This window comes from Phalacrocorax aristotelis, chromosome 1, assembly GCF_949628215.1.
Source record: "Phalacrocorax aristotelis chromosome 1, bGulAri2.1, whole genome shotgun sequence".
Taxonomy (NCBI): Eukaryota; Metazoa; Chordata; class Aves; order Suliformes; family Phalacrocoracidae; genus Phalacrocorax; species Phalacrocorax aristotelis.
This window is the reverse complement of record NC_134276.1, coordinates 132,369,920-132,397,831: the sequence shown is the minus strand read 5'-3', so window position 1 is coordinate 132,397,831 and position 27,912 is coordinate 132,369,920. Positions and strand designations below refer to the sequence as shown.

General features: G+C 45.5%; 1 protein-coding gene and 1 non-coding gene across 2 annotated transcripts; both read right to left on the bottom strand.

Moving 5' to 3' along the window:
- Positions 1 to 3,790: 3,790 nt before the first annotated feature.
- NCAPD2 (non-SMC condensin I complex subunit D2) lies at positions 3,791 to 27,894 on the bottom strand. Its single transcript, XM_075107905.1, has 31 exons — positions 27,694 to 27,894; positions 27,507 to 27,582; positions 27,291 to 27,349; positions 26,657 to 26,838; positions 26,053 to 26,192; positions 25,587 to 25,714; positions 25,383 to 25,506; positions 25,154 to 25,301; positions 24,404 to 24,601; positions 23,765 to 23,899; positions 23,120 to 23,204; positions 22,346 to 22,520; positions 21,952 to 22,073; positions 20,771 to 20,980; positions 18,689 to 18,863; positions 16,904 to 16,988; positions 16,618 to 16,751; positions 15,121 to 15,253; positions 13,485 to 13,569; positions 13,220 to 13,381; positions 12,859 to 13,076; positions 11,570 to 11,693; positions 11,134 to 11,257; positions 10,197 to 10,352; positions 9,800 to 9,977; positions 8,659 to 8,753; positions 7,003 to 7,083; positions 4,779 to 4,965; positions 4,437 to 4,560; positions 4,108 to 4,266; positions 3,791 to 3,926 (listed from the first exon to the last, which is right to left on the bottom strand). The coding sequence occupies exons 1-31, from the start codon at positions 27,815 to 27,817 to the stop codon at positions 3,844 to 3,846; spliced, it is 4,209 nt and encodes a 1,402-aa protein (XP_074964006.1). The 5' UTR covers positions 27,818 to 27,894; the 3' UTR covers positions 3,791 to 3,843.
- LOC142052209 (small nucleolar RNA U85) lies at positions 26,913 to 27,230 on the bottom strand. The gene has a single exon (XR_012658778.1). It is a non-coding gene; the product is annotated as a small nucleolar RNA U85 (small nucleolar RNA).
- Positions 27,895 to 27,912: the final 18 nt, after the last annotated feature.

Below are 27,912 nucleotides of genomic sequence, written 5' to 3'. Positions count from 1 at the left end.
CTTGCAAGACCACCAGAAAAGTGGTCTCCTGCTGAATTACAATCAGTCTTTTACAAACAGTTGCTTATAAAGGAAAGGAGCAGGGCAACTGGAGAGTGGGAGGACTAGGAAGTGCATAAAGTACCCTGGGGGAACAGCCCCTGACCATGGAAAGGGCTGATGGTTGCTGCAGGCTCTAGAAGCAAGGATGATATTCATGTTACTCCACTGGTACCTCGTGTAGGAGTCTGGAGCCTACTGTGGTCAGGAGTCCTTCAGAGAATGGAAACTTGGCACTGACTAATTCCACTGCCTCAGAAGCAAAGGACTGGGATTACTCCTTTAGTAGTAATTCCTGGTCATCATGGCAGCCACCGAAATAGCTGCTTGCGAGGAACAGAAAGGCAGTAACTGGCTGCTTAAGGGAGCAGCCAATGTGTAGCTGATCAAACCCCTTTTGTTTTTGCTTCATCTTTCTGCAGCACTTCCTTCATTCATGACACAAGATAGCTAATTCCTCCAATGACAGGAGAGGCCAGTGAGGAGAGGGGGATGCTCCACCTGAACAGCCTGCAGAAAGGGAACCAACAGGAGCTCACTGCCCTTCCACTCTCACTTGACCAGGCAGTGCTATGTCCAGGAAAGAGCAAAAGATGGACTGCAAAGCAGTGAAGGAGCCACTGTGTCAGTCCAGTTATTGCCAAACCCACCTTCCATCTCAGAAAGGCAGCTGGATGGCTCTCCTGAAGGAAAAAGTTTAACCACTAGTAGTGGAAAAAGCATGGCCTGAAGGTAAGCCAATGCTTAGACCATTTTATGGCCACCTTGTTCCTTCCCTCCCTCCATATCTCCCTCACTGCACTATTGTCAACATGTGCACCCAGGTCCTCGAGCAAAACCAATTCCATGAGTGGGTTTGCCTTTGCCCAAGACAGGAATAACCCAGACTGTTTTCCCCAGCGTATTTTTTTTACGTGCACTACAGGGACTTTAGCCCTTCCACAGCTGATTGGGCGGGGCCAGCTCGATTGGCAGACCCCCTAGTGTTGACTAACCAGGTAGCTTTTGCTAAACATATATCCCAGTATTTAAATGTCCTACCTGCCATTGCTCTTAGTGTAGTCTTTAACAGTCCATTGTATCATTAGATTTTCCTGGAGGCTGGTGCATGATAGGGGATGTGACACACCCACTCCTTGCTATGCTCTTTGGCCCAGGTGTCTGTGAGGGTGTTTTGGAAATCAGTCCCATTGTCTGACTCAGTTTTCTCTGGGGTGCCATGTCACCATAAGACTTGTTTTTCCAGGCCCAGGATAGAGTTCCGGGCATTGGCATAGGGCACAGGATATGTTTCCAGCCAGCCGGTGGCTGCTTCCACTGTTGTCAGCACATGGTGCTTGCCTTGGCGGGTCTGAGGGAGTGTGATATAGTCAATCTGCCAGGTCTCCCCATATTTATATTTTAGTCATTGTCCCCCATACCACAAAGGCCTTACTCGCTTGGCTTGCTTGACTGCAGCACACATTTCACATTCATGGATGACCTGCACAACAGTGTCCATAGTCAAGTCCACCCCTCGATCAAGAGCCCGTCTGTATGTTGCATCTCTCCCTTGAGGGCCTGAAGGCCCACCAAGCTAGTTCACCCTTATGTTGCCAGTACAGATCCACCTGAGCCACTCCAGTCTTAGCAGCCAGACCCATCTGCTGGTTGTTTTGATGTTCTTCAGTGGCCCAACTCTTGGGGATGTGAGCATCCACATGAGGTACTTTCACAACAAGGTTCTCTACCTGGGCAGCAATATCATGTGGAAGCCCAGATGGGTTTGCCTCTGCGCTGCCAGTTGCTCTGCTTCCACTTCTGTAACCAGCCCCACAGGGCATTTGCTGCCATCCATGAGTCAGTATAGAGACAGAGCACTGGCCACTTTTCTCATTCAGCAATGTCTAAGGCCAGCTGGATGGCCTTTACTTCTGCAAACTGGCTCAATTCACCTGCTTCAGCAGTTTCTGTGACTTGTCATATAGGAGTCCATACAGCAGCCTCCCACCTCCGATTCACTGCAGAGACTTGTAAAGCATTGAGCCTGGGTAGAAATCCATATATGCTGTTCTTTTTCTTTTGTTCCTATTTGTGAGTGACTTACCCTGTGGGTGGTGCTGGGGGAATCATGTACAGCATGCGTGACCATGTGTCTTATTTACTGTTAATGCCATAGCTGCTGCCTGTCTCTTGTAGCCTTCATGGAATATTTTATCATGGAAGATGGGCAAGAGGGACAATATTGCTGTAGCTTTCTGATCTTTGTATTTCACATGATTGTCCTGTTCTTACTGGGGCGCTCTGGATTTGGTGGGGGTTATATTGGTATCTGGCTATTATACTAATGGCAGCAAAGGGGGCAGATCTTTCAAATGAGCCATGGGACTTGAGGGTGGTTCACATGTCCCACCCCAGTAAATACACCTATCATCCCATCATTCCCTTGTCTACTTGCTTCTACAAGCAGCTACTGTTTTTATATCTGTTCAGGTATTGGCATTAAAAAAAACATTTACATAGGCTTTTAAATATTAAATATTAAGCATATTAAAAAACATAGCCACTGTAAAGCTATGCAATTTCTACTTTCTTTTTTTAGAATAGTGATCAAAATAAGCTACAGTAGTCTTTTATCACTACTTATGCAGCCAGGCCAGAGAACCAAGCAGCAGGCTCTACTTGCTCACAAACCAAGGGTGACCACAACAACTGTAGGAACGTGGTAGATCCTCAGAGTCAGAGAATGCGGAACATCTGCAGGAACCTGCTGATCGGAGGACCCTTCTGATTCCTGCCCAGCCAGTCAGTCACTAGTCTGCTTTCTAGGCAACTGACGGGTAGGAGGAAATAATTCTGTACTAATAGCTCTGGGACAAATGCCAGTTTCCCTGTGAGACAGGGGGTTAAAGGTTGTTTATGGGATTAACACAAATTCAGACTTAGGGCACTTCATGTTCACATGGCTGTCCAAGGAGTGCCAGGACTGACGTGAACAGTGATGTGGCATTCCTGGAAGTAAAGACCTAAGTGCCAGTCCTCGCTGGATTCACTGCAAATATTCCAAAAAGTGCAGCAAGACAACCAGTACCTCCAGTATACTTGGTAACTTGAGAAAATCAGTTAGGCAAAGATAATTTTAAAGTTTTTTGGGCTTGTTTGTTTCCTTTTTTGAAAAAAAACAAACAAACAAAAAAAAAAAACCCAAAAAAAACCCCCAAAACTTTTCGAAGTTGTATTTTTTTCCTACTCACTTTGTGTAAGCTCTGTTGAAGCACTCTAGCTATAGTTTAATAGCCTTTCTCCCCCCTCCCCACCAAATCCCTCAAGTCATCTTTGCAAAGATCTGTACAAGAAAAAGATGCAGGTAACTTCCCCTTGAAGCCCTGCTGGGATTTGCAGGGCAAGAGCTTCAAAAAGGATCAAACATAAAAGGGCCTAAGCCCAACAAAATCATATCAGTGATCATCCTGTGCTGGAAGGTAGACTTACAACCATGTACAAAAGGGGAAGAGAATAGGCATTTTGAACTCTGTGGTTAGTTTGGCTCTTCTTAGACTTTCTTCCAGACTTTTTCTTTTTTTTAAATCAGAACAGCTTACTTTCATCTGCAAAGCCAGAGCAAAAACAGTCCAAGTGGCAGCTATGCTCCTCACTGCCTTTCTTTGTGGAGATACCAAAAGACAGCCTTAGAGTCACTTTAGCCTGGTGTATAACTTCTTTATTTAAAGCACTGTCATATTATGGAGTAGTTCAGACAAGAGAAGACGACTGCTGCATAAAATGAGTTTTATTTTTAGTTAAAGACAGTAGCAGATGGTTCCCTCAGCGCAGCCGGCGGGCTGAAGATCTGGTGATGGGAGTTGTTTTGGTGGGGGTTTCTTCGTCTATTAATTCTGCCGATAGCTCTAAGAGAGTAAAACGTATCAATAACCAGCACTCCATTGCCTTGAGCAGAGAGAGCTACAGGCAACCTAAGCAGTGCTCTGAAGCCCTACACCCCTTCTGCCCATTACCAAAGGAATATCCTGATGGGCCAAATCTATAGTCTTACTTTCACCATTTGAGCAAACATGTACAATGCCTTACCATCCTCAGAGCTGCTCTCCTCATCACTGGAGAAGGTGATAATAGCTTTTTTGGGTGGAGGACGCTTTTGGGTACGCTTATGGTTTCGGAGGGTGCGAGGCGGGGGTGTGACAAAATCTTCATCCCTGTTGGCTGTGCTCAGGGGCTGGCGGTATGAACCTGCCAAGAAACAAAAATAAAAAAGAAAAAAGAAAAAAAGAAAAAATTAAAAAAGGAAAAAAAGTATGCATTGAAGCCATTCCGTCTGTAAGGGTGAGAAAAAGTCCCTAGGTGTCTCTGCTGGACTGCAGGATCAGGGGGAAGGCAGAAGTCTCACAAATGGAACATACTTTTTGTTTTCCGCTTGGCTGGCTGTGGCATTGGAGTTCCACTACCTTCCTGGCATGTCTCTGCTGAATCCAGCCCTCGGTTATGGGTGGCAGACAGCTTCTGCTCCAGCTCGTCAACCAGAACCTTATGAAGATGGGGGTGGGGGGGAAGAAGAAAAGTGAAGAAAAAGAGTGTGTGGGGAGAGAAGTGTTACATCCACATCAGAATTGCCATTTGGTTCTCTGATAAATTGTTGGGGGCAAGGACTAGCCTGCTTAATATGGAGAACTGCAGGGCTTTCCAATCATTGTGTGCAAAAAGCAATGGTTTTCCTGCCCTGGACACTTGCCCCCCATCCTTACTTTTGTCTCAGATTTGCCACCTGCTCTGCGGAATCGAGCCAGCACAGTTTGGAAACAACTGTAGACAACTGGGTCTTGGAGCTTGTCTGCAAAGCAGTCAAAGTTGTCCTGCAGCTTGTGAATGCCGCGTTCCGAGAGGGAAAGCAGAGTAAGGCAGTGGGACAGATCCCGGTATTGGCGCTCAGTTCTGGGAAAGACAAAGATTGCCTTTAGCTGTTATAAAAAGGGGTGTGTAAGGATGAGCACATCCTACCTAGAACTACAGCATACAGGGATGAAGCATTTCCTGCAGATGCTTCTGCCCTGCAGAACACGAGATTGAGCTTGTTCTATTACACGCCAGTTACAGAGTACCATGCCATACCATACTAACCACTTCACAACCATGTCTGTATTCCAAAGACACTGACTTAGTATCTGTCAGAAAAACATGAAGGCTTCACTGTTAAAGAGTCACTTGTTTAAAAGTGTCAGAAGTTATTGCCAGCTAGGAGGAAAAAATACACCCAGTGAGGTGAGGACTCCTCTTGAAGGGCGTTATTTCAGCTGTATAACAACAGAAAGCTGTCTGCTCATTTTTGCATGTTTGAGATAGTCTCAAGCAGAAGCTTTATGTGATGTTCTCTCTCTCCTGGCCAGTGACATAAAGAAAGCCATTTTCACTAATATATAAAGTGAACAAATAACCGCTGTTTCAAAGGAAGTTGACATTCAAATTCCAGCAAAAGTTACTGGGAAAAAAAGGGGGAGGGAAAAAAAAGGAAAAATAATAAAATAACATCTTTAATGTAGCTCACTGTGATGGAATGGGAAGAAAAAAACCTAAGCCAAAGCCCCTATTATTAATATATACAAAGCAGAGGTCCAGAAGTGTGTCTTGCATATACCCTTCCAGAATGCACTGTCCAAATGCAGACAGATGGAGAACAAAGCTGTAGCATCCAGGTGTTTCCACATTTAAAGTCTGAATTATACTTGGCATGTTGCTATGTTTAGAGTTCCAGAAATGCTGAGGAGGCGGCTGCAAAATCTTTTCTGACAAGCTCCTATTTTAGCCTGGAGCGAGAGTCTTGCTCTAGCATTACTGCTAGTGTGCATGAAACTGATGATCTTGTGGTACAGAAATATTAGGGCATTTTAGTAAAGGCTACACATGGCTTACACGCAGAAGGTTCTTTACAAATGTGGCGTGAAGAGCTCACCAGTGTTCATGGGAGGCAATTTTGCAGAGAGGGGCCACTCCATGGCAGCTCAGGAAACAATTTAAGTGTTTCTGGGGAATATGCAACTCCCTGAGGCAGCTGAGCAGGTCACATGCCCAGGCACTGCGTACAAACGGCCAAGATAAGCAGACACAGCTTAAACCTCAAGGGCAAAGCCACAAAGGAAAACCAAAGGAATGGAGGAAGGCAGGGTGCACCAAATCCAGTGGAAGGTAAAATGAAGATACCACTGAAATCACACAACAGAGGTAGATAAATTTCTACTATCTTATTGTGGGGGCGCAGAGTGTACGTCTGTGTCAGTGAAGTTGTGGCTTGGAAAAGGTGCAAACAACCCTAAAACCCAGGAAGCAAAATAATATCCTAGATTCATAGGATGGGTCCTGCACCATGTACTCTGTAATCAGTACCATAAGCAAGGCATACACATCTTGCAGACAGAGCACAGCAAAGGCATATATATGTAGTAACACAAGCCCTTGAATATGAAAACAGAGTCCCAGGCATAGAGTTTGTACGCAGCAGCCCGTGCACTCAGAACAAGGGCAGGACTATATCAGCAACATAGTCGAGATCACCCCAGGCAGGACTGCTGGGGAGATCCCAACCTCTCAGTTGAACACATCGATTTCTTAGCTGAGATGCCTGTGGAGGAGGGCCAGAGACGTGCATAACCCACGCGTGGGGTGTCTCCTTGCTCAGCTGTAACGCAGATCTAAATTATCACAAAACCTTTTCTCTAAGAAAGGAGGAGAGGAAGAGGGGCCAATCACAGTGTAATAAGATCCAAAGCCTTAATTTATACATATTTATTCATGTCTTTTTTGGACGAAGACAGAAAAAAGAAAAGGGGACCTAATCCAGCTTAGGTCAGCATTTGTCACTTTGCCACTTGAAGGATACAATGGGAACCTGTTACAACCACTGTATACAAGCTAGTTTCTTGAAACAATTCCCAAGAAGCAGACTTGCTTGTCACGAAAATTAGGAGTACAACCCACCTGGCAGTCCGGAATCGCTGACAAAGCTTCTCCACCAAGCTCTCTGTCTGTTTGTCTTTTGTAATATATGAAAACAGATGTCTGCAAAGGAAAAGAAAATGGCAAGGTTGAAAGCCCAGAGAGGAAACCCCATTTCTGCCTACACCATAGGATGCTTGCAGCTATCCTATCCAGTGATCAGCTGGGTGGTCCTTCAAAAGAAGACAAGAGAGCTCTGCATGCCTCAGACTTTGTTCAGGAGAAGCTATATGCATATACATATATATATTCCAAATAGTAATCACAGTCCCTGTTGGGGAACATAACATGTCATTAAAACTGCATGTTTGCTTAATATCACCTGCCTAGGATGAAACTAAGAAATCCAGCTAAAGCAAAGACCCTTGCAGGTCTGGAGTGAGAATTGCTAATGTCTGTGTGGGGTCTGAGGTAGGAGGGATGCTGAACAGGCTGCAGTGTCGACTTTTGATCAGCTCCTTCCATCCAGTTTTAAGAACGACACCTCCAGACAATCTCCTCACTTCACAAGCTGTGCTGGAAGGCTAGTATGCCTGACAAGCAGACATTGAGGGGAGCAGGGTGACTCGCAATACTTTTTTTCCCCACTCAAAACTGCTCCTGTGACTTTTTCGTTATTAGTTTGCTGAAGGTGTGTTCCGTATTTTGGATCAGTGTGAAAGTGAGCATTACTTTGCACTAAAGTGGGAACAAAGCCTAACAGAACTTAAATGCTACCCTGAGCCCACATCTTTCTTAGCTTTTTGAGGGAGAGAGACATGGACTTTAACACAATTAAGTGCTTGTGCATTTTGCGTGATGTCCTCATAGAAATCACTGAGTAACTTCTGTTTATTAAGAAGGTCCTGCCAACCTCCTTTTTTGTTGTACCAACTTTTCTGCTAAGTTAAGCTCAGTCAGGTTGCCACTGGCCTCGATATAACTGCTCTAAGCACATCCTTGTTGAGTCTTTGTTATGTCTACAACCACCACACAACTTCTTTTCTAAGATACAGAGCAGAGAACGTATCCTCAATAGTCCTGCCTTTGCATTTTTTCTAGCATTAGTTCATCTTTCTTTAACTAAGTGACCAGAACCGTGGTGGTATTCCAGGCAAGGTCTCACCAGCACTACCAACACTTCCCTACACATAAACAGAAATAACTTGATTTGCCACTGCCATTTCTGAGTTAAACCGGAACCTCTCCACAATGTAAGCAAGGCTTTCTTGAAATAAAAAAAGCCCCCCCAAACCTGTTACATTAACTACAGTTTTACTAAAACTGCCCACAAAAATCCAGTAGACCACCAAAATGACAAAGGTGGCAGTGTCTTTAAAATCTGTTGAGTTCTCCTAATGGTGCATATCCACATATCCATGCATAAACCCAACTGTTCTCCTTTTCTAGAGGGAAAGTAATTTTGAATGAGATGGTGGAAACTCTTTGTAGAGTCTCTCTTCACCCCCAGTTATTTGGCTTTAGAATCAATTCCCCTCAGCATGACTCCATTTCAGATGCAGGTTGAAAAAAATCAGATCAAGAACAACTGAAAAAAGCATTTTGTATATGTCACTGTAGTTTCTCTTCCCTGGATCTGGCACCCACTTTGCATGAACAGAGTCCTGGTCAAAAGAGATTTCTTTAACCCCAGAATACCTCATAATAGTGTGGAAGGATTCCTCCTCTACACCGCCGTTAGGATCTGAGAGATGACTGATTATGTCTGGAAGCAGGTTATAGATGGCATTACCCTGTGCAGGATACAAGATTCTACATAAGATACAGAATTATGAAGGACAACTTGAGTCAAGCCAAATAAGCTGTCCACTAAAATTACCTCCTTTCTCCCCACCCCGAATCTACTGACTGAGAACATCAACTTTTTGAAATGAGCTGTACACAGCCAGCCAACCTATCCAGGACTACTTGGCTGAAGCTAAGGGGGGAAGAAACAAACAAACAAAACACCCAACAAGCTAACAACAACTGCGAACCATGATTTGCAACAGCTCTGCTCTTTGGCAAACTTGGATGCAGTTTCTTTGCTTTCCAACCTTATCACAACCGAACAAAACAGCTTCCTGATAAAGGAAGCTTACACAGCATTTCAGCTTAAGGAACTGCCTCCCATCTTGCCTAAAAAGGCCCAATCCATGTTCCTTCTGCCACTGCTTTTTCATGGTTTTGTCACAGACACTGCAGAGATAGAAAGTCAGTGCAGTCAGGTGCCTGGCTCTGCTTGTAACAGAGCAAGCTAAGATAGTAAAGACCCAGTATCATTACAGCTTCTCAGGCAGTAAATCTCAAACTCTGAAGGGCCTGCAGCAGCCTTCATGTTGAATGAACAGTGTACAGGGGTAACGTCGTTACTCTTCTTAACCACTTGGGCTGTTATTGCTTCAACTTAAGTATCTCAATGTCACACAGCCAATAACAGCTTTGAAGGGTTTCAGAAATGATGCACTCCCTGAGCCTTAAGCTTAGGGAGCTCTGTTGTAAGGCCTAAAGGCAAACTGCAGAAAACTGTTCCCAACCCTGTGCTAGCTGTACACAAGAAAGCAAAGGGTTTGGAGCCTGCCTTCCAATGGGAATGGATGAGGTAAAATTCAGCAACAGCAGGGCTGAAACAAAACTCATTGTTGCAAAATGTCCTTTACCTACCCTCATTTAGGTGAAGAGGGACAGACCTCTACATCACTGACACAACTTCTCCAGGACTCAACTTTTGTGTCATTGACCCAGCCTCCACCAGCCCTTCCCCACTCTTGTGAATTAAGGTCACTGAACATCCACTTGCCTTGTTGGAGAGTTCACTGAAAAAGTTCTGAGCCACTCCTGCGATTGCCTCCTCTGGGTCTACAAGCAGAGCTGCCATTTGACTCACTTGGCCCTTCACTTTTACCATGTCTTTGAGGATGAGGTGAGTCATCACCTGTCCTGCCGTCTGCCTCACGCTTGGGCAGGGGTCCCGCAACCTGATAGAAGCATATAGTTACTGCAGAAAGCATCTGAGTGAATATCTCTAAGTTACTGATACCTATGACAGCCTACTCCACAGCCCAGGTCTGTTGTCTCCCTGCACTGACACCTTCAAATTTGGTTTCCTGGGTCATTCTCACCTTCTGGAGGTCCAGTATCACCCTTCCACAGAACTCTCATCACCTGTCCTCTCCCAGCAGTGAGTGTAGCATTACCTGGCATAGAGATGTGATGTCCAAGGCTCCAACAGGTTGGGGAAACGGATGGCCAAATCTCCTGCTGCAATAATGAGGTTAGATCTCACACCAGCCAGAGTGGACTTCTCCATCATAGTGAACAGCAGACGCAAGTGGGAGTCACAGAACTCGGAGCTGTCAAGATAGGGTACAGAAAAGAAGGCATAGATACCAAAATTCCATCTCTTGTAAAGCAGTGAGACAAAAAAACCCCAAACCAACCCAAAATCTACAAACACTGTCCTTGTTTTGGTGGGGATAGAGTTAATTTTCTTCATGGTAGCTAGTATGGGCTATGTTTTGGATTTGTGCTGAAAACAGTGTTGATAATGCGGAGGTGCTTTAGCTGTTGCTAAGTAGTGCTTACAGTAGTCAAGGACTTTTTCAGCTTCCCATGCTCTGCTGGGTGCACAAGAAGATGGGAGGGGACACAGCAGTGACAGCTGACCCCAACTGACCAAAGAGATATCCCACACCATAGGATATCATGCTCAGCATATAAAGCTGGGGGAAGAAGAAGGGGGCGACGTTCACAGTGATGGCATTTGTCTTCCCAAATAAGTGTTACATGCGATGGAGACCTGCTTTCCTGGAGATGGCTGAGCACCTGCCTGCCCACGGGAGGTAGTGATTGAATTCCTTGTTTTGCTTTGCTTGCAGGTGTGGCTTTTGCTTTGCCTATTAAACTGCCTTCGTCTCAACACCCGAGTTTTCTCACTTTTACTCTTCCGATTCTCTCCCCCATCCCATTGGGGAGGGGAGTGAGTGAGTAGCTGTGTGGTGCTTGGTTGCTGGCTGGGACTAAACCACAACACTCTTTCTGTTTGCTCTCTCCACAGGAAAGGAGTTGCAATGTTTGCTTGTGCTTTAGTACTATGAATGCTGGGAAGAGAACAGCGGCACAGCTAGGCATTACCTGATCATGCACATTTTGCCAAGAGTCAGGGCTGCAGCAGCCGAGAGTGCTGAATCACTATAGACCCCAGGGTTGTTGCAGATCTTGAGCACCAGTGGAACAAAGGCAGAGAACAGGTGTTTCCCTAGAGAGTGAGGATAAAGACCACAAGTATGAGAGCACTGTTTGTGCAGCCCTTTAAGAACAATTAATTAATTTATCCCAGGACTCCTGCAGACTATAGAAACTGGTTGACTCACTTTCACTATTGAAAAACCACCTCCAGAGAGGCAGAGCAAAGAAACAGACAGCCTACATAGAAACTGACACCAGACAAAAATGACAGTGTTTCCTTCTGAAGGAAACAGCCTTCCTCCTTCTGGATCAGTTACCTACCATACCTTTTCTTTCACAGAGGCAGACGGAGCCAGTGCTCCTTGGTGGCAGCCACACTTACCATCTAGAAGTTCAGTCTCACAAATACTATGGATGAGCTCAGCCTCGGTGTCATCAGCTGAGGCTCCCACAAGGCCCAGCTCCTCCTCTATAGTGGTCTCATTTTTTGTGCTCTGTGCAGAAGACTGTAGAGAAAGATGACAGGTAAAAATAACCCCTTCCTTCATGAAGTACTCTTCTCTTGGGTGAGAGGTGCATGAATGTTACCAGCAGCATGACTAGAGTTGAGAACAGCGGACTGATGGAGTTTTATAACCCACTTTTCCCTGACAACCGAATGAAGCTGTGAAGGGTAGTCCAGGATTTGCCAGTCTACAGAACACCAATGAAAAGGAAGCTGAAGGTAATGAAACTATGGAGACAGACATAGGACACACTGCTGTCAATGCCTGAGTCCAGCGCAACTTAAGGAACATGCAAGTCCTAAAAGCAAGCAGTTCAAAGCAGCCTTTGAATTGCTGGTCTTGTGAGCAAGAATATGAGAAACCTTACAGCAAGGCAAAAGCAACACAAGACAAGAAGAGAGACATGGGTGTTGCATGGAGACAAAATCTGCATCCAACTGCTGCTTCTTGGAAAATCTCATAGTAACCTCCTCCTGTGTGGGAAATGGTAGTGACACTGATAAGGAAAGTGGATGAGGAACTACAAACTTCTCTGGACATAGCAGTGTAGGCATCTAATAGAGACTGGATACCATGGGGCACAACTTTTTTCTCAATTCTTATCCAAGAAAGTCAGCCTCACTACAGTCTGGAAAGTGTTCTGAGGTAGACCTAATCAAACCAGGTATTTCTATCACACAGATCCTATTAAGAAGGCTACTATTAAACTTTCATCATTACTGCCTGAGAGAGGACAGGACCCTCAAAAGCCCTATGGACCAAGGTTCCAGAAGCCCTTTTCCAAAACTCAGGGCACAAATGGGTGTTCTTCACCACTAGGAGCAATTGCTGAAGATTGCACTGGTAAGAAAGGAAGTGATGAGTAGAGAGGAAATGTTTGCCTGAAGCAGGAAGATAAGCATGGCCATGACACCACCATTCATTCCCTCCCCTCTGCCTGTTCAAAACACAAGAACAGCGTGAGAGTTTTATTAAACAGGGTCATTTAGGGGTCTCAGCTCTCCCTGTCAGTCCTGACCACCAACACATATCCATTTCTATTCCCAAAGCATGCATTACCCTGGACCTCATGCATCCTCAGGAGCACATTCTCCAGAAGTTTGCTGTGGCAGTAGCTGTGACACTAGAAGAGCTGCCCAAAGGAAAAGTCCCCCTCAGTTCTCACCTGGCGTCTCTGCTTCTTCGTGCTGCTGTCAGAATGCTTCTTGGACTTCTCCTCCTCTCTAAGCATGCGACGTCTGCGTAGCTCTGATGTCACTGACACTTCCAAATATGCTACCTGCTGCAGTGCCACCTGTCCCACAAGGGACACCAGGTGCATCAGCAGGAATGTGGGGAGACTGCTAGCACCATCAGAGACTCTGCTGGGAGAGGCCCCTGTATCTAGCGGAGAAAAATTAGGACAGTTCAGTGTTCATCTAGAACTCTTCCCCCATCAGTTACTCCCAAGTTTCCCTGTGTAACCCGTCTCCATGCTCCAGACTCCTTCACGGGTACAGATTTCCTTCACCAGCTTTTTTCCTCACCACCTTCCTGCCCATCAGCCTCCTGCAGCTTCTCCAGAGCTTGCTGACTGCACACCTGCAGGATGCGAGCACATATCTCCTCTGCCCCTTCTGCTAGCTCGTAGATGAGTGTTACCGCTGCCTCCATGAAGGGGATCCAGTGACCACTTGGCTGGCCAAAGCCTGATGAGAAGAGGGAGCCATGTACCACATGTACCAGCAACAACACAGGCTGTCTCACAGCCCAACTCTATATCCTCCAAACCTACTGCTGACTTGAGCTCACCTTTACTCACAGTGTCACTCAGGCACCCAAAGAGCATGTGGTTCTGTGGCAGTCGAAAAGGGGCACTGTTCTTCCCCGGTGCTGGCTGCAGAGAGAACAGGTTAGTTACTGTTACCACATAAGAGATCCCCCCCACCCGGCGCAGTACTTAACCTTGCTATGTGGACAATGCTAATCAAACCTATGGTAGGCCCATGACAGGGACATCCAGTACTGCCCTGGAACTAAACACACAGCAGGAACATTGCTGTCACTTTTGAAGGCATGGTGGCAGCACTGGATGGATTTAAAGCTTGGCCAAACCTTGATCCCAGGCCAAACCCAGACAGTTACACTATTTCACCCTAAATCAAAATAACTCATTTGAAATCTCAAAATTACTCTTTTAAAATCTGATATTACTTACTCATTCTCCTCAATGAACAACGAGGGAAACCTGTAGAGCATCCTTAGAGTTATCAACAGTAAGTCAACTAGATGCCCTTGCCTAGGGGTACTCCAGAAACATGAGGTTTTGTTTAAAAGCAAAATATCACCAGTAGAAATAACAGAGGACAGCTCTGGATCCAACACCACCTCACACTTAGGCTGTTGCAGATGCTCTGTATCAGTCCCACCACATTTTAAATTGGGAATAAGATGACCCAGAGAACTACTGAACTGAGTATGACAATGCCTGAGATATCCCAGCACATCTGTGGCTGCCTGATCAAGATATACTTGACCAAAACAACCTACTGTTTGAGGATTTATCAGCTGTCAGTAGCTGGAAACAAGATTTCTCAATTCACTAGAATCCTACTCTCTGTACTGAATTTCTGATTGGGGGCAGGGAAGGGAAAGAAGAGCTACCACAGTCATTCAAGTATCTGCAGTTCAGTCCCTTCTCATACATAAACTTAACTGCAGAGTTAAGTCAACCTAAAATTGAATTACAACCATCTTCAGAACATTCAAAAATGTTGCAATACACATTAACTCATGAAGGTCCTGCAGTAACATCCCCAGTGGAAGGGGGAAATGCAGAATGATGGGGCTGTGAAGGAGGGTTGCTTTTATTCTGGAACTCCTGAACCAAAACACCCCAAATGCTTCAGTCAAAGAACAAACTTTTTTTTAGTGCATTAAAAAAAAGTATAAATTGTTCCGCAGACAAAGAAGCCATCAACCATCATGTTGTTGTAAGTACAACATGGAGAGGTTTGAAAACCTTTCATGTTTTATATTCAGCTGTACAGCTGACAAGTCCCAAATATCAATTAATAGGGAGGGCAAAAGAATCACAACACCAGAAAACATCAGTAGAGGAAAGGGCTTCATGGTTGAGGAAACACAAATCAACTTAGAACTGGGAGTCTGAGGAAAAGAATTGAAAGAAAAAACAGATTTTCTTGTGCACTGAACTCTTTATTAATTGAATTCAGCCTGTGGCCTAATGAAAATTCTTTTATTACATGTTCACTGATGTGTGCTAAGCTCTCCAGACAGTGCTGCTGAATGGTCTCAACCTACTTCATTTCAAAATCAGTAAAAACTTAATCACTTTTCCCTCTTCTCAATATAAACCATTTCCCCCTTCCCTGTTTCTGGACAACCCTGTTTCTGGACAACTTCAAGAACAAGCTAAGAGTCTTACCTTAGGGTTACTGGCAAGTTTGGAGATCACATTGCATACTTCTTGAGCCAGACGATAGTCTTCACATACCTTCTCAGACAGCCCTACTGACACCAAGACATCCAGGTTGCTGCCTATGATCTCTGGCTTCCCTCTGTGGAATGGAAGGGATGGGGGTATTACATGATTTGTTGATTAAAGTTTACAGAAGTAAGCATAACCAATAGAAGTACTCCTTGTGCCTTGTGGAAGGCAGTGCTTTGAGTAAGAGGGGGAGGAAAAAAAGTCCACCCAATGACTCAAGATACAGGTTTAGGAGCAGCAAGCAATATACCACAGAAACCAGTATAATCCATACTCCACTACAAGGAGGTTCTCCAAAGTGAACAACACTGGGCATACTGTGTCTTTGTAGAGAAAGAAAACTCTTGACTCTTCTTTCTTATCAGAAAGGAGCAACACTTAAAAGGCTAAGACAAATCAAAACGTTGCAAAACAGAAGAGAGTCCAGCAGCTCAGGACTGGTGATGTGTGACACTTCTTTCCCCTACTGTGGGGAAAAAACTCCAAAGCAACACCACCACCACCCCCAAGACACACCCCCACACCTCCCTTTCTACCTCTGAAAGGTAGAATTATGCAGGCCTGTTCTGAGGAATATACAATTAACTGGGTGAAGGCAGCAAGAAAAAAGTTTAATGTATTTGAGAATCTAAAGCAAAGTCACCTCCCTTAGCAGATTTGTAAAGAAGGCAATGCTGTTCTTATTTCACACACATACCCACCCCTTGACACAGGATCGCATGGGATACCCTGGAAACCTACAGTTTTCTTTAAATCCCATGATCTTAGGGAAGGATATTAATTTTGAGATGACATCGACAATTCTGCTGCAAGCACATGGGATAGAATGTTAGAAATACCTTGGAAGGAATATCTAATACTGGCTGTAAGCTCCAGAAATGGCTCCAAATCTAGAGCCAAGAACTTGAAGATCATCATTATGCAGGCCTATTTTTGATTGATGAAGGACTAAAGTAGGAAGAGCAAGAAGAAATCAGTAGGTACGCTAAATGCTAAAGGCTTACTGGGCTGGGAAACTGAGGAAATGAAAACCTGATAGTGCAATTACATTCTTTTTACCCCCAGAAAGGGAAGCTGATTAATTTCCCTCCATGGTAAAGGCTCCAGACATCTCTACTCAGCAGCTTCTCACTGTTCTTATCCAAACACAGACAAAGCTGCAGAGCTGTGACATGGTAAACCCTGAGAAGGAATGGACATTCAGAACACAAAATAATGTCATCATATTCATTCAGAGACTTTGTTGGTGGGACACAGCAAAACTACGTTTAATTCCAGGCTTCGTTACCCCATGACCTAGTTACTGATTTTGAAGCTGCAGAACAAAGGGCTAGCTGAGGCAGCACCCACAGTTCTTTGATTTAAAACAACAAAAAGAAATCAACTCCCTGTACATCTTCCCACTCACAGGATTAAACCGGGCCCTGGGCTCACCGTGCCATCATCCCCAGCAGCATCACAGCAGCACGTCGTTCTAGTGATGAGCACTGAGATTTTTCTGTGAATCGCTCCCAAAGCAGCTGGATCACAGCAGGCTTTATTTCATCTTTCTGCACAAACTCTGCGATCTGGAAAAGAAATGCAATAAAACAAGTAGGGAGAGGTAGAGGAGGATAGACTTCAAACCAGCAAAGACATTAACTGCAATGACTACCATTTTAATATAACAGACATCTAACATCACAAATACAATCCAAACCCAGGTAAGGCAAGTACTCACTATTTGTTCTAAGCACTGTATTGTTCCTAGCGATGCATCCACCATGATGAGAGAGAGAGAATTCACCAGGCTTTGGGCCCTGGCCCTTTGAAGGGGGGAAAAATAAAATGAAATAATAATAAAAAAATTAAATGTAAATTAAAAGCAACTGTCACAATTACTATCCTATTCAGAGAGCTGAGGACATCTGTTAGATAACAGAGCTGGTCCCTGGGGACAGGAAGAGTTCCCTCTCCACAAGCTGGAGTTCAAGTCACCCAGCTCAAGTGCCAATGAGCATGACATAGGCTTAGAAGTCCACTGCCTTGTGCACTGCTGCTCCTCCTGGTGCTCAAAGGCCTGACAAGAGACACTCACTAGCCACTTCCCAGTTTGCTCTCAACCACAGGTCAAAGCACTATTCCCTAGAGCATAAGAAACTGAAAAATTCTCTATGAACAAAACAGTCCAAAGCTCAAACTGCAGGAAAGTTGTCTCCAGGGAACATTATCAAGAAGAAATAAGCAGCAGCAAGTGCTTTTTATTGCCCTGACAGTACAAATGAGGGTGAGGTATGGTGCATCTCACCAGGGTTCACACTTATCTTAGTCAATGTGTATCCAATAGAATTTACACGTGGGCAAGTGCTAAGGAAAAAGAGCAAATGCCACAGCAGAGAGGAGACACAGCTCCTCTCTAGTGTGGAAGAAACAAGCATACCCAGCTTTCACCCCCAAATCCTCAATAAAGATCAGCAACAGACCCCATTAACATCCTCTCATCTGCCACATATAGAGGTTCATTACAAAATTATTTAAGACCAGACTGAATGAAATATAAATAGAAATGTACATGAAACCACCCAAACAATAATAACAACTAACCTTTATAGTATGAGGGATAATGAAACAGTGTATATTGAAAAATCAAGGACACAACCGACAGTAAGAAAACCAGGAAACTGAGGAATGTGTTGTTTATATCAGAAGCAGAATGCCTACACTCAGATAAGGTCACAGCACGCATGACTTGTTGGCAAAAAACCCGAGCCCTAATAACAGAAAGACAGCTCTAACTTTAGACCAAGGTGTATACCATTCCTCTTATCCCAACAGGATGAGCGACTGCAGCCATAAGAAACCTAAACTGAGGGAACAGACATCAGGCGACAACTTTGCCCGCAGAGGGTGAAGTACACAAGACACTTAGACACAGGATGATTCCAAAACAACAGTTGACTCCCAAAGGGGTTGAAACAGCTGTCCAAAAAATCAGCTCATCGTTGCCAGTCAAGAACCCAGCTGACATGAACATTCATAACTGACACGCCTTGTTCACATAGGGACCCTACCCAGAGCATCTAGGTGTTTGTAGCTTGGTGCGGTGCTTTGTACGAGAGTGAAATTTATTAGAACATTAAGCATGAATGCCTGATAACAGTTTCATTTAAAATAATCCTGAATTTCTCCTTCCATAAACTCTCACATGGAGTTTTGCTGCTTGAACTTCCTACACCTGAACACTATGGCAAACCAAAAGCAGAAGCTCAGCAGTAGGTCCTACAGGAAGACTGGGATACTCAGATGTATAAAAACCTCCTGGAACTGCACAAGTGTTGGTAAGAGCTTAAAATGAAAGCATCTTTACTAGTGGACACAAACCTTACATTTCAGCTCAGCATGAAGCATGGCAACTTTGACTTCTCCTCCTATCCGTACCCCGTTCCCAACATCTTCCCAAAAGAAGAAACAGGGGAGGAAAAAAACCAAACCAAAACAAAAACCTTCTGATGAGGAAGAGCCATACCTCTCCAAATCCCCGCGGGGACTCAGATAGAGCCGCCTGAAAGCGCTCAGCACAGCCTCCTTAATACCAGGCTCTTTTGACCATATGAGGGGGAGCATTCTGTGGACTCCAAGCAGTGCCTGGGGCACACCAAACTGCGAGACTGTCACAAAGAACTCAATGGCTTCCTGCACCACTGCAAAGAGAAGAACAGTTGTGTTAGTGCAGTTCTTTCCTAATTCCCATTAGAGAAGCCATTAAAACAAATTCGTAGGTGTACTGCTCTCACAGCAAGCCCTATAAGCATCTACGGTCACTGCTACTGTCTGTGGAGGGCTCAAGTCATAATGGGGTCACTAGTACAAAGATGTAGATGTACTGGAGGAAACAGGCACAGGTTAACAATATTACAGCTAAATGTAACATGATATGTTTAGGAGAAGAGCACGAAGACCATGTCTGAGAAAGAACAATAATCTCTTCTGGGAAACTTTGGAAAAAAGATCTCATGGTCGCAGCATATCAAAGCAGCTGAACCAGTGTGATGCTGTAACCCAAAGAACTAAGCTATTTGATGTATAAATGGGGTAAGGAATAACACATTTGAGTCCAGCTTGACTACTCCTGAAGTATACTGCTCAGCCTTCTGCATATAAGGAAAAAAACCAAAAACATTAAGCTGGAGAACACTCACAAGAGAGCCACAGTAACGATTAGAGGGACTGTACAATGAACAATTCATAGAGTCTGACCTCTGGTTAAGTGGGACCTTACACCAGTATAAGCCTCAACTTATAAATCTGAATAAAGATCCCCATCAGACATGTGTTTGTACCTAGACAAGCTGGTATGCTTCCTCTGCCCCCAGTCACACCAAAAGATACACATTTGCAACAGAAAAAAACAGAATTAAATCTTAAAATCTTAAATCTTTAATTAAAAAACCTGAATCTGAGCACAGACATTCCTCACCCAGCAGCACACTGTCTCCAAATGGAGACAGCATCTCAAAATGTCTTGGCTGTCCAGACACCCAACTTGCCTTCCTTACACTACAGCACAGGACAACTGGGAGTTGGAAAGTTAGTAAAAATCTGCACAACCATAAAAAAATAAACAAAAACTTAGGTGTTTAAGTATCAGGTGAGGGGCATCCTCTCAGCTTTGAGCTTCAAATGACCCGTAAAGACACTGAGCTCAGAAGTTTGTTTTTGTGTGTGCAAACAGCTAATGACATCCAAACCTTGCTGGGGAAGCCCACATGCTTGTTATAGGTAACATGAATTCACAACAGAGATGAAGCCTCAGAAGTGTTTGCATGAAGCTAGGGTGCTTTAGTGCCTAGACCCATCTATACCCCAGAACTATGTGAGTGGTTGGCAAGTGGATGTGCCAGGGAGGATGGGAGAGGAGGGAGCTGCCCCTCAGGGTTGCTGATTCATGATGAACACTTTAAAAAAAAAAAAGTCTAACTGGTTACAGTAGCTCTAATATTAAATATGAATAGCTGAATTACCTCAAAGGCCTACTCATCACCAACTCTCACTACAGCACTGAAAAGGACCAGGCCGTAGAACCCGTTGATCAGGAACACTTTCAGCTACAGAATAAAGTTTAAGGAAAGGTGAGGCAGATGAGACAAGCTGCTCAGTTTCCCTTTCGTGGCCAGCATAACACCTGAAGCTGCATCAGGGTGCTGAGCAGGTAGCAGAACCCAGCTTCATTGGCCATGCTGACTTTGGGAGAACCTCAGCTGAGATGATGAACATACATCCCCTCTCACAGGAGTGGGGGAGCCTCCATAAATTAAGTCATTTTGGTCACCTGGCTTTAAAAAAACATTTTCAACCTTTATATTTTAAAAATGGATTTCTAAAAAGCCCATTCATGCCTTAATGCGACCTCTTCACGACACCCATTTAGATGGTGCTTGCTTTTCTGATATCCTGGAAGTGCCTGTGACATCTGCTCAGTGAAGAACAGCTCCTCCAACCTTTTCCCCTTCCCCTGGAGCTTCACTCCCCACCGTCTCATCTTCAGCAAAGGGGAAAAATCTGAAAACTCTGAATGGGGGAGAAAGGGCCCCATGGCCATTTCACACACCTGAGACACAGTTTTCATACATCATCTTGCTGATCAGGCTCAGGGCTTCTGTGATTTTCACTGAGAAGTTGTAAGCATCTTGTAAGTATTGCACCAACATCTCCTGTTTGATCAGCTCTGTTTGAGGCTGCTCTTCTGGTACCACTTCTTCAGTCTCAAGACAACCGTTGCCACATGGAGGATCCTCACTGTTCTCACCTGGGCATGAACCTGCACAGCACGAACACTTGTCTGTGAGCAGTACTGAAGGTACAACAGAAACAGGCACAGTTCAGGGTATTTTAACCCTGCTCTCTCCACCCCACAGTGACACCTTCCAAGAGCCAGGAGACAAAAATCCAAATTCTGCCATCAGACTTAGCTACAAAGACAAAAATCTCAGCACGCTGTAGAGAAAGTTCCAGTACTACAATGTGATGCGCCAGAGAAATGCCAGCTTAATACAGGGGTTGAGAAAGGCATGGTCCAGTTGGGGTAAACTCCATTAAAATGATGAAGGGGTTAAACTGAACTTGGCATCCCAAAGATGGATGAGATCCTAAAGGGAATCAGGGCAGAGTAGTGAGAGGGCAAACACTACTACTCCCTAGCAAAGTTTCTGCAAGTGTGGAGAATTGACAAAGTTAAGATGATTAAACTATTTAGATAGTAGCATTTTGATAGAAATCAGTTCAAGGGGATTGGCTAGGAAACCTTATTCTGAAATGAGCACCAAAGACAAAGCATGTGAAGTCTAAAAACATGCTGAGAGGCTTGAGCCCCAGGATAAGCAAGGCTGCTTGAATCAGGTACTTGGTCGAGGCCGCCAAGGGTAAGCATTATGTGCCACCACCTGTTCAGGAGGCAGAACTCTTGAAAAATTCAGACAGGACAGGAGGGTGTGAGTGGATAACACTGGCTTCACTCCCCTCAGCAGATATTATGTGAGTTAAAGCATCAGACATGCTCTTCTCATGGGAACATGGAACTGTTCCGGCCAGAAATGAAATAACAGGACTAATGTGATCCACTGAAAATGCCAGGCCCCTGGATGAGCAAATGATGGTGCAGCTCTATGAGCTGTCAAGTATACAGAGATTGAGCCCCGCGGATCAGAAGGAGGGACAGGCCATTCCAGAGGGTTTTGGTCTAGCTCTGGCATTAGCTTGGACTTAGGGAACAGAGTGATTTGAAGTAGTTACCTGTGTAAAGCCTCTTCAGAATGCCCAGGATTGTTGCCTCCTCATTTTCCTCTGTGGGGCCACTGAAGGGCTCCTTCCCCTGGAAGCGACTCAGGGCCTTCTGCGTAAGGCGGGCTGCACTCCTGGACAACGACATTGCCCAAGAGAAGAACATCAGCAACCCATTAGGGAAACCATCCAACAAGCCACAAGGGAAACCATCCAACTTTGCCCTGAACACCTGGGAAAGCAGCTCCTGCCAGCACCTTGTGCTGGGTGCCCATGTCATTCTCTTCTGCAGAGTAACATTACTGGAAATCATCCCTCTACCCTGCAGCTCAAACCTTTCTTGAGCAGAAAGAGACCAACACATCCCTTGGGAAAAATACTCTCTCAAACTACAGAGCCTTCTTACTTGTAATTCAGCTTCCTCAGCAGCCCAGTGATTTGCTCTGATGTACTTTCTGCTGTTTTCCCAACTTCCAGCACCTCCTCTTCCTCTTCCTGCAGTGTTTGAAAGAGCTGCTGTGTAGCAGCCCTGACTTCTGGCAGCATTGCTTCCCACTCTTCCTCTGGGGTGACATCTGGAGCTATTTAAAAAATAAATAAATAGAGGGAATGAAGAATAGAGAGACTCAGATGAGACCCTAAATGGGGAGAGAAACTCAATCTGGAGAAATCTGGAATTCTACTTCCCTCCCCCCGCCCCAGGCAGGTACTATTCCATTGCTGATCCCACAGACTGCACTAAGAATAGACAAGAACTCTTTTGCATAAAAAGAAACCACTGAGGGTAAAAAAAGAAGAGACAGGTAAGAAAGAACCATCATTTGCTATTTGTTTTGTAGGCAGCACCAGGTCCAAGGCTAATCAAATTTAAATTAATATCTGACCAAAATTATGGCCCAAGCAGTCCTTGAATGGTTGAAAATGGAAATGTGGGAGGGCGCTCATAGGTATTTTGAGTTCTTACCCTGAAAATAGGACATTTAGCTAAATGGAGTGTTGATCTAGATAAAAGGACAATACGAATGTCCATGTAACACCACTGTATGAAACACTGTTGTGAGTTTAATCCCAGTTATCTGGCCTCACCATCTCACACAAATAATATGTGAGACAAAAGCCACCACAACCTAGGAGCAAATTTAAGATGAGGAAGAATAAACCCTGGGAAAAGGGAAATTACGTGCTGCAGATCTGCTACGGTCCCTCATTTCTTGCAGCTTCTGTGTCTCTTTTTTCAGTGGCTCGGCCAAGTCAGTACAGCTCAACTGAAGATGCCAGAAAGAGAAGAAGAAATATGTTACTTATCTTCCTTTTTCTGAAATGCTGGAATTCTCCCTTCTCTTCCACTCCCTGCTTTAAGTTGTCAGTCCCCTCAGATAACCCTGTTTTTGGAAACCGGAATAGTAAGACTCTGGCCATCATCCTAGAACGGGAACTGCTGTAAATTGCCAGTATGAGGCTCAGGATAAGGTGCAGCTAAACACAAAAAGCTGCAGCTCCATACAGAATGTTCTAAAATACTAATTCTGATCCTAAGGAAAGAAACCCCCACAGAGGATTCAAATCAAACTTCTGCAGGTTTCTCCACAATCAAACACATTCCTCCTGGCCTTCAGCATACCTACCATTTACACCAAGTGAGGGAAGAACCAGAGAAAGCGTGAACTGAACCTGGGAAAACTGTAAAACTCCCATTCGCAGAGTGAAAGCCTACATCGTCCCTCCCACAAGACCACCCAAAAGCTGCTGCCCTGACTATAGCACACTCCAGATATTCAGCCTGCAAACAGACATTTAGCATATCCACCAAGCAAGTCAGAATTACCTTACAGGAGAAGGGATTGTTGGACAAAAATGCAGCCAGGAGCTGGATCGCATTTTTAACTACTACCACAGATTTGTCTTTGAGACGCCCAACAGCCAGCGATACCACAGATTGAAACTGAGTCAAAGGCAGAGCCTAGCACACAATGAGAGCACAAAGTTATCAAGAAAGCCTAGACTCATGAGAAGTTATTTTACTGCAGATATATTAATGTACTAAAAGGCATAGATTTATAGAAAAGTCTAGGTCTAAGGGACCTCTGGACATCATCTGGTCTTGAAAGCAAGAACATAGATTAGGTTATCCAGAGCCCTGTTGAGTTGAGTCTTAGTATATCTAGTGAGGTTGATGTTTTCCCATACCAATGTCCAAAAAGAGCTTGCATACTGTGTTCTCTCCTCTAGTGTGTCCCAGCAATAAAGAGCAGCATTTAATTTCTGTTCCCTGGCCACCTTGCCCTTAGGATCTTTGGTCTCTTGGGAAAAATGAATTGCAGACACCACAGTACAATGGGACAATACATTTCTCTGTTAAACTTCAGTCTCTGCGAACACAGAGCAGGGTGACAGAGAATCCCTTAGGAAACACAACAAGGGAAGGGATGACTGAGGCAATGCCATTTCCTCAGCACAGACTTACCTTGCACCGAACAATTCGAGTGAAAAGCTGCAGCACGCGGCTGCGCACAAAGCTATTGATGTCACAGACATGGGCCTGCAGCATATTCAGGAACTGGTCCCGAGTACCACGGGCAGCTTCTTCCAGCTGGTCACCATTCAGCACCTGCACCAGCATTTCTGCCATAGCTGCCAGAATGGCATTTCGCATCATGTAACTCTGCAAAACGAAGAGTTCTTGAACCAGGAAGAGACAAAAAGACATGACTTGATATGCCAAGGGGAAGAATGGCCCAGGGTTTGTACCATCCAAGTCCCAGGCTTCAGCCTTAAGTGAATTTCTGTATTATGGGCTTTATCTTAACCTTGGGTGAACATGGCCGTGCCTGCAAGACACAGTAAGCCAATCCTGCTATCCAGCTAGGACCAGAGAAGCCAAGAATTGGTATGAGAAACGCTTAAGGCTTTTAAGGGTGGTTTAAGAAAAGATAACACAATGACAAACTCATTAAGTACTGAAAAATGAAGGAGAACAGCTGGGATCTCAGACCAGTAAGCAGTCTCCTGTTCTTGGGTATCTGGGAGTGACAGACAGTAAATGTCATGGTTTCTGTTTCCTTTCCATCTTTTAAGTAAGGGCAGAACCTACTCCAAAGGGCAGGTTTTGGCTACTTGATCTCTGTGAAAGAGGTTCTGTTTTCAGACAGAAAAACCAGATAGCAGCACCTCCACCACTTGACTTCTCCAGACAGGTAACATTGCGGAAACGTACCTCCCCATCCAAGTGATGCAGGAGAACGCTCATGTTGGATAGCACCAGAGCTGGAATCTGTTCAGCCAGTTCAGTTATAAAGGTAGCATAACCCTTGATTCCAGAAGAATCACGGGCCAGATCCTGCAGACATTTCTGTCCAATTTCCCTGCACAGAAAGATGAAACAAGGAGTAGGGAGCCTCAAGTTGCTAGGGATGGAAGGACAAGCCTCAGGGTATTTTTCTCACCTTAGCAATTCACCCACCAGGTTTTTCAGACCATACTCTGTAGCCCAGAAGCTCACAGCCTGTGCAAACACTGGGGCTATGTGTTCAAAGTGCTGCAGCATCTGCGTGATCTTCAGAGTGGCACCTTTCCCATATGAAGAAGAAGAGGTCAGGGTAACTAACTGGGAATGGCTTCAGGAAGAAGGCAGAAGAGCAGGAACTCACTGAACGTGTGATCGTAGCGAGTCAGAGCTGCAGCAAGCAGATGTGTCACAGCCTCCTGTGTAGCCCGGTACTTCTGAAGACCAATACTTGGATTCTCCAGGATACGGTAGCAGCTTCCTGTCACTAAGCTAAATCCACAGAAGAGACAGTAAACCTCACTATCACAGCTTGCACCAACGTCCTTCTAGCACACTGCACTACACAAACACTTCTCTCAAACCAGAGAGATTCTCCAGTGTCCTTAAAAAACTGAGCAAACAATATCTGAAGTTTAGAGGCCTACGTGAGAAAAGGAAGAAGCTCCTAAACACATCGCTTTTGCCTCAAGACGGTTTCCTCAGTTTCCCAGTGACCCGCACACCGCTGAGGGCTGTAATACCACCTCACTGGCAGATTTAATATTGACCCTTCCCTTCCAGAAAACCACTGTCACCCACTCCACCTCTACATCCACTCCATCCCATACCTGACAAACTCTTCTTCCACCACCAAACCTCCCCAAAGCTGACAGAGATCCAGCTGCAGCAGCTGTGTGAGCAGCCGTAAGAGAGGCTCCCTCTCCTCTTCCCACAAAGATCCAGAAACCTTGGTACGGTTCTTCTTGTTCTAGAAGGGAGATTACACAACGTGATACAACAGCAGCTTGACAACAGAAAACACACCATCACCACCCTGCATCCCTCAAAAAAGAAAATTACTGTTAAATTCTACAGCATTAAGAGACGATATATTAAGAGATGGACAAGAGGCTTATATGCCCACATCAAATGACCGTTGCTGTCTCCGTTGACCACAGAGGTACCAGCACACTAAGTACCAGCCAGACACTGAAGAACGAAACAGAGAGGCCTGGGCATCCGAGTCCTGGCTGATGTTTAGAAAGATATTGTCCCTTTAGCTATTTTCCACGTACAGTTTCACAGAAACTGTACTCCACATTATGCACTGCTCTTGCTGGCATCATGTTTAAATAAATCCAGCTATAACACCTGATAGATACCACAGACTTGAGCAAGCTTACACGTTTTCTACTTTTATCATCTTGTTTTCCTCCTAGTCTTCTCACCCACCTTCCCACCAGGATCCACCTCTGACAAACCACTCTTGTAGCTTTCCATTTCAAAGGCATCCACCAGGCCAGTTAGCAAATAGCAGTTCATCTTGAGAGCATTTTGGTGATCAGTGCGGTCTGCATGGCTCAGCCCAGAGCCACCCAAGATGGCAGGAAGTTCACCGGAATGATGGGACACCACTGAAGAAAGACAGAAAGTCGTGAGCACCCTGCACCGGACCCCTCAGCCATCCTTTCTTTTGGAGACTTAGAGCAGTCATCAGATTACCAAAGACATGTGCTCACATCTCACCAGCTGTAACATGGGCTACCTCCTGCAACCCAAACCTTGGGCTTACTATCCTATCCCCGCAGGCCCCTCTCAACTCATGGAAACACTCACTCAGAGCTGATGCATCCCAAAGATGTATCTTCCAAAGATGTGGGGAAGGGGATTTTCTGTCGGCCTGCCCTTACAGCGAACACGCACAGCTCTGCACTGTCCACCAAGATTACAGGCCCGTATTACTGGAATGGACTGAGGGTGCAACCCAGCTGGTCGAGTCACATTAGCCTTTACATCATCATTGAGCTGCTGAAGGAGAGCAACCTCTCCATTACTCCTGCTTCAGCTGGAAACAGCCAATACCCACCGTGCATCATCAGCTCCAGGGCATCCTCCTTGACAGCGGTACCCACAGCTTGGAAGTGGCTGCAAGGCAAGCACAGAGCATGAGAACACGGAGTAAACACCACCAGAAAGAGGCACGAACGCCCAGGTACACCGGCCTCTCCACATCCCTGCTCCACCCGCTCCGCTCCCGGCGTCCCCGGGATCCCCGGCCAGGTGCTCGTCCCTCTGTACTCACTGGAGCAAGCTGTAGAGGGTGTCGAAGTGCTGCAGCACTGCCAGCGCGCCCCGCGCCCGGAAAGCGGTCCGGAAGGCTGCGGGGAAATACGGAGAGTGGCGGGGGCGTGGGGACACACAAGGGGGATCACGGCCGTGAGCCAGCGGTGGGAGCGGACCAGGCTGGGGGGTGGGGTGGGGGGCCTTACCTGCGAGGGCAGGCGGAATCTCGCGGACCGGCAGCACTTTCTGAACGACGTAGGACCCGGAGCCGCTGTCCCGCAGCAGGTCGGCGGGAGCGAGGGGCAGGTGGAACTCCCAGATCGCCGCCATGGCCCGGCCCAGGGACACCAACAGCCACCGCCTCAGGCCCAGGCACTCAAAACAGCGCGCGCGGGCCCCGCTCGCCCCGCCCCCGCCCCCTCCCC

Coding starts and splice junctions, on each gene's coding strand:
- NCAPD2 (XM_075107905.1), bottom strand. CDS start 27,817: ATGGCGGCGATCTGGGAGTTCCACCTGCCCCTCGCTCCCGCCGACCTG. Junction 25,302..25,382: donor CTGGTGGGTGAATTGCTAAG/GTGAGAAAAATA, acceptor CTTTCTGTGCAG/GGAAATTGGACAGAAATGTC. Junction 24,602..25,153: donor TGCATCACTTGGATGGGGAG/GTACGTTTCCGC, acceptor TTCGTTTTGCAG/AGTTACATGATGCGAAATGC.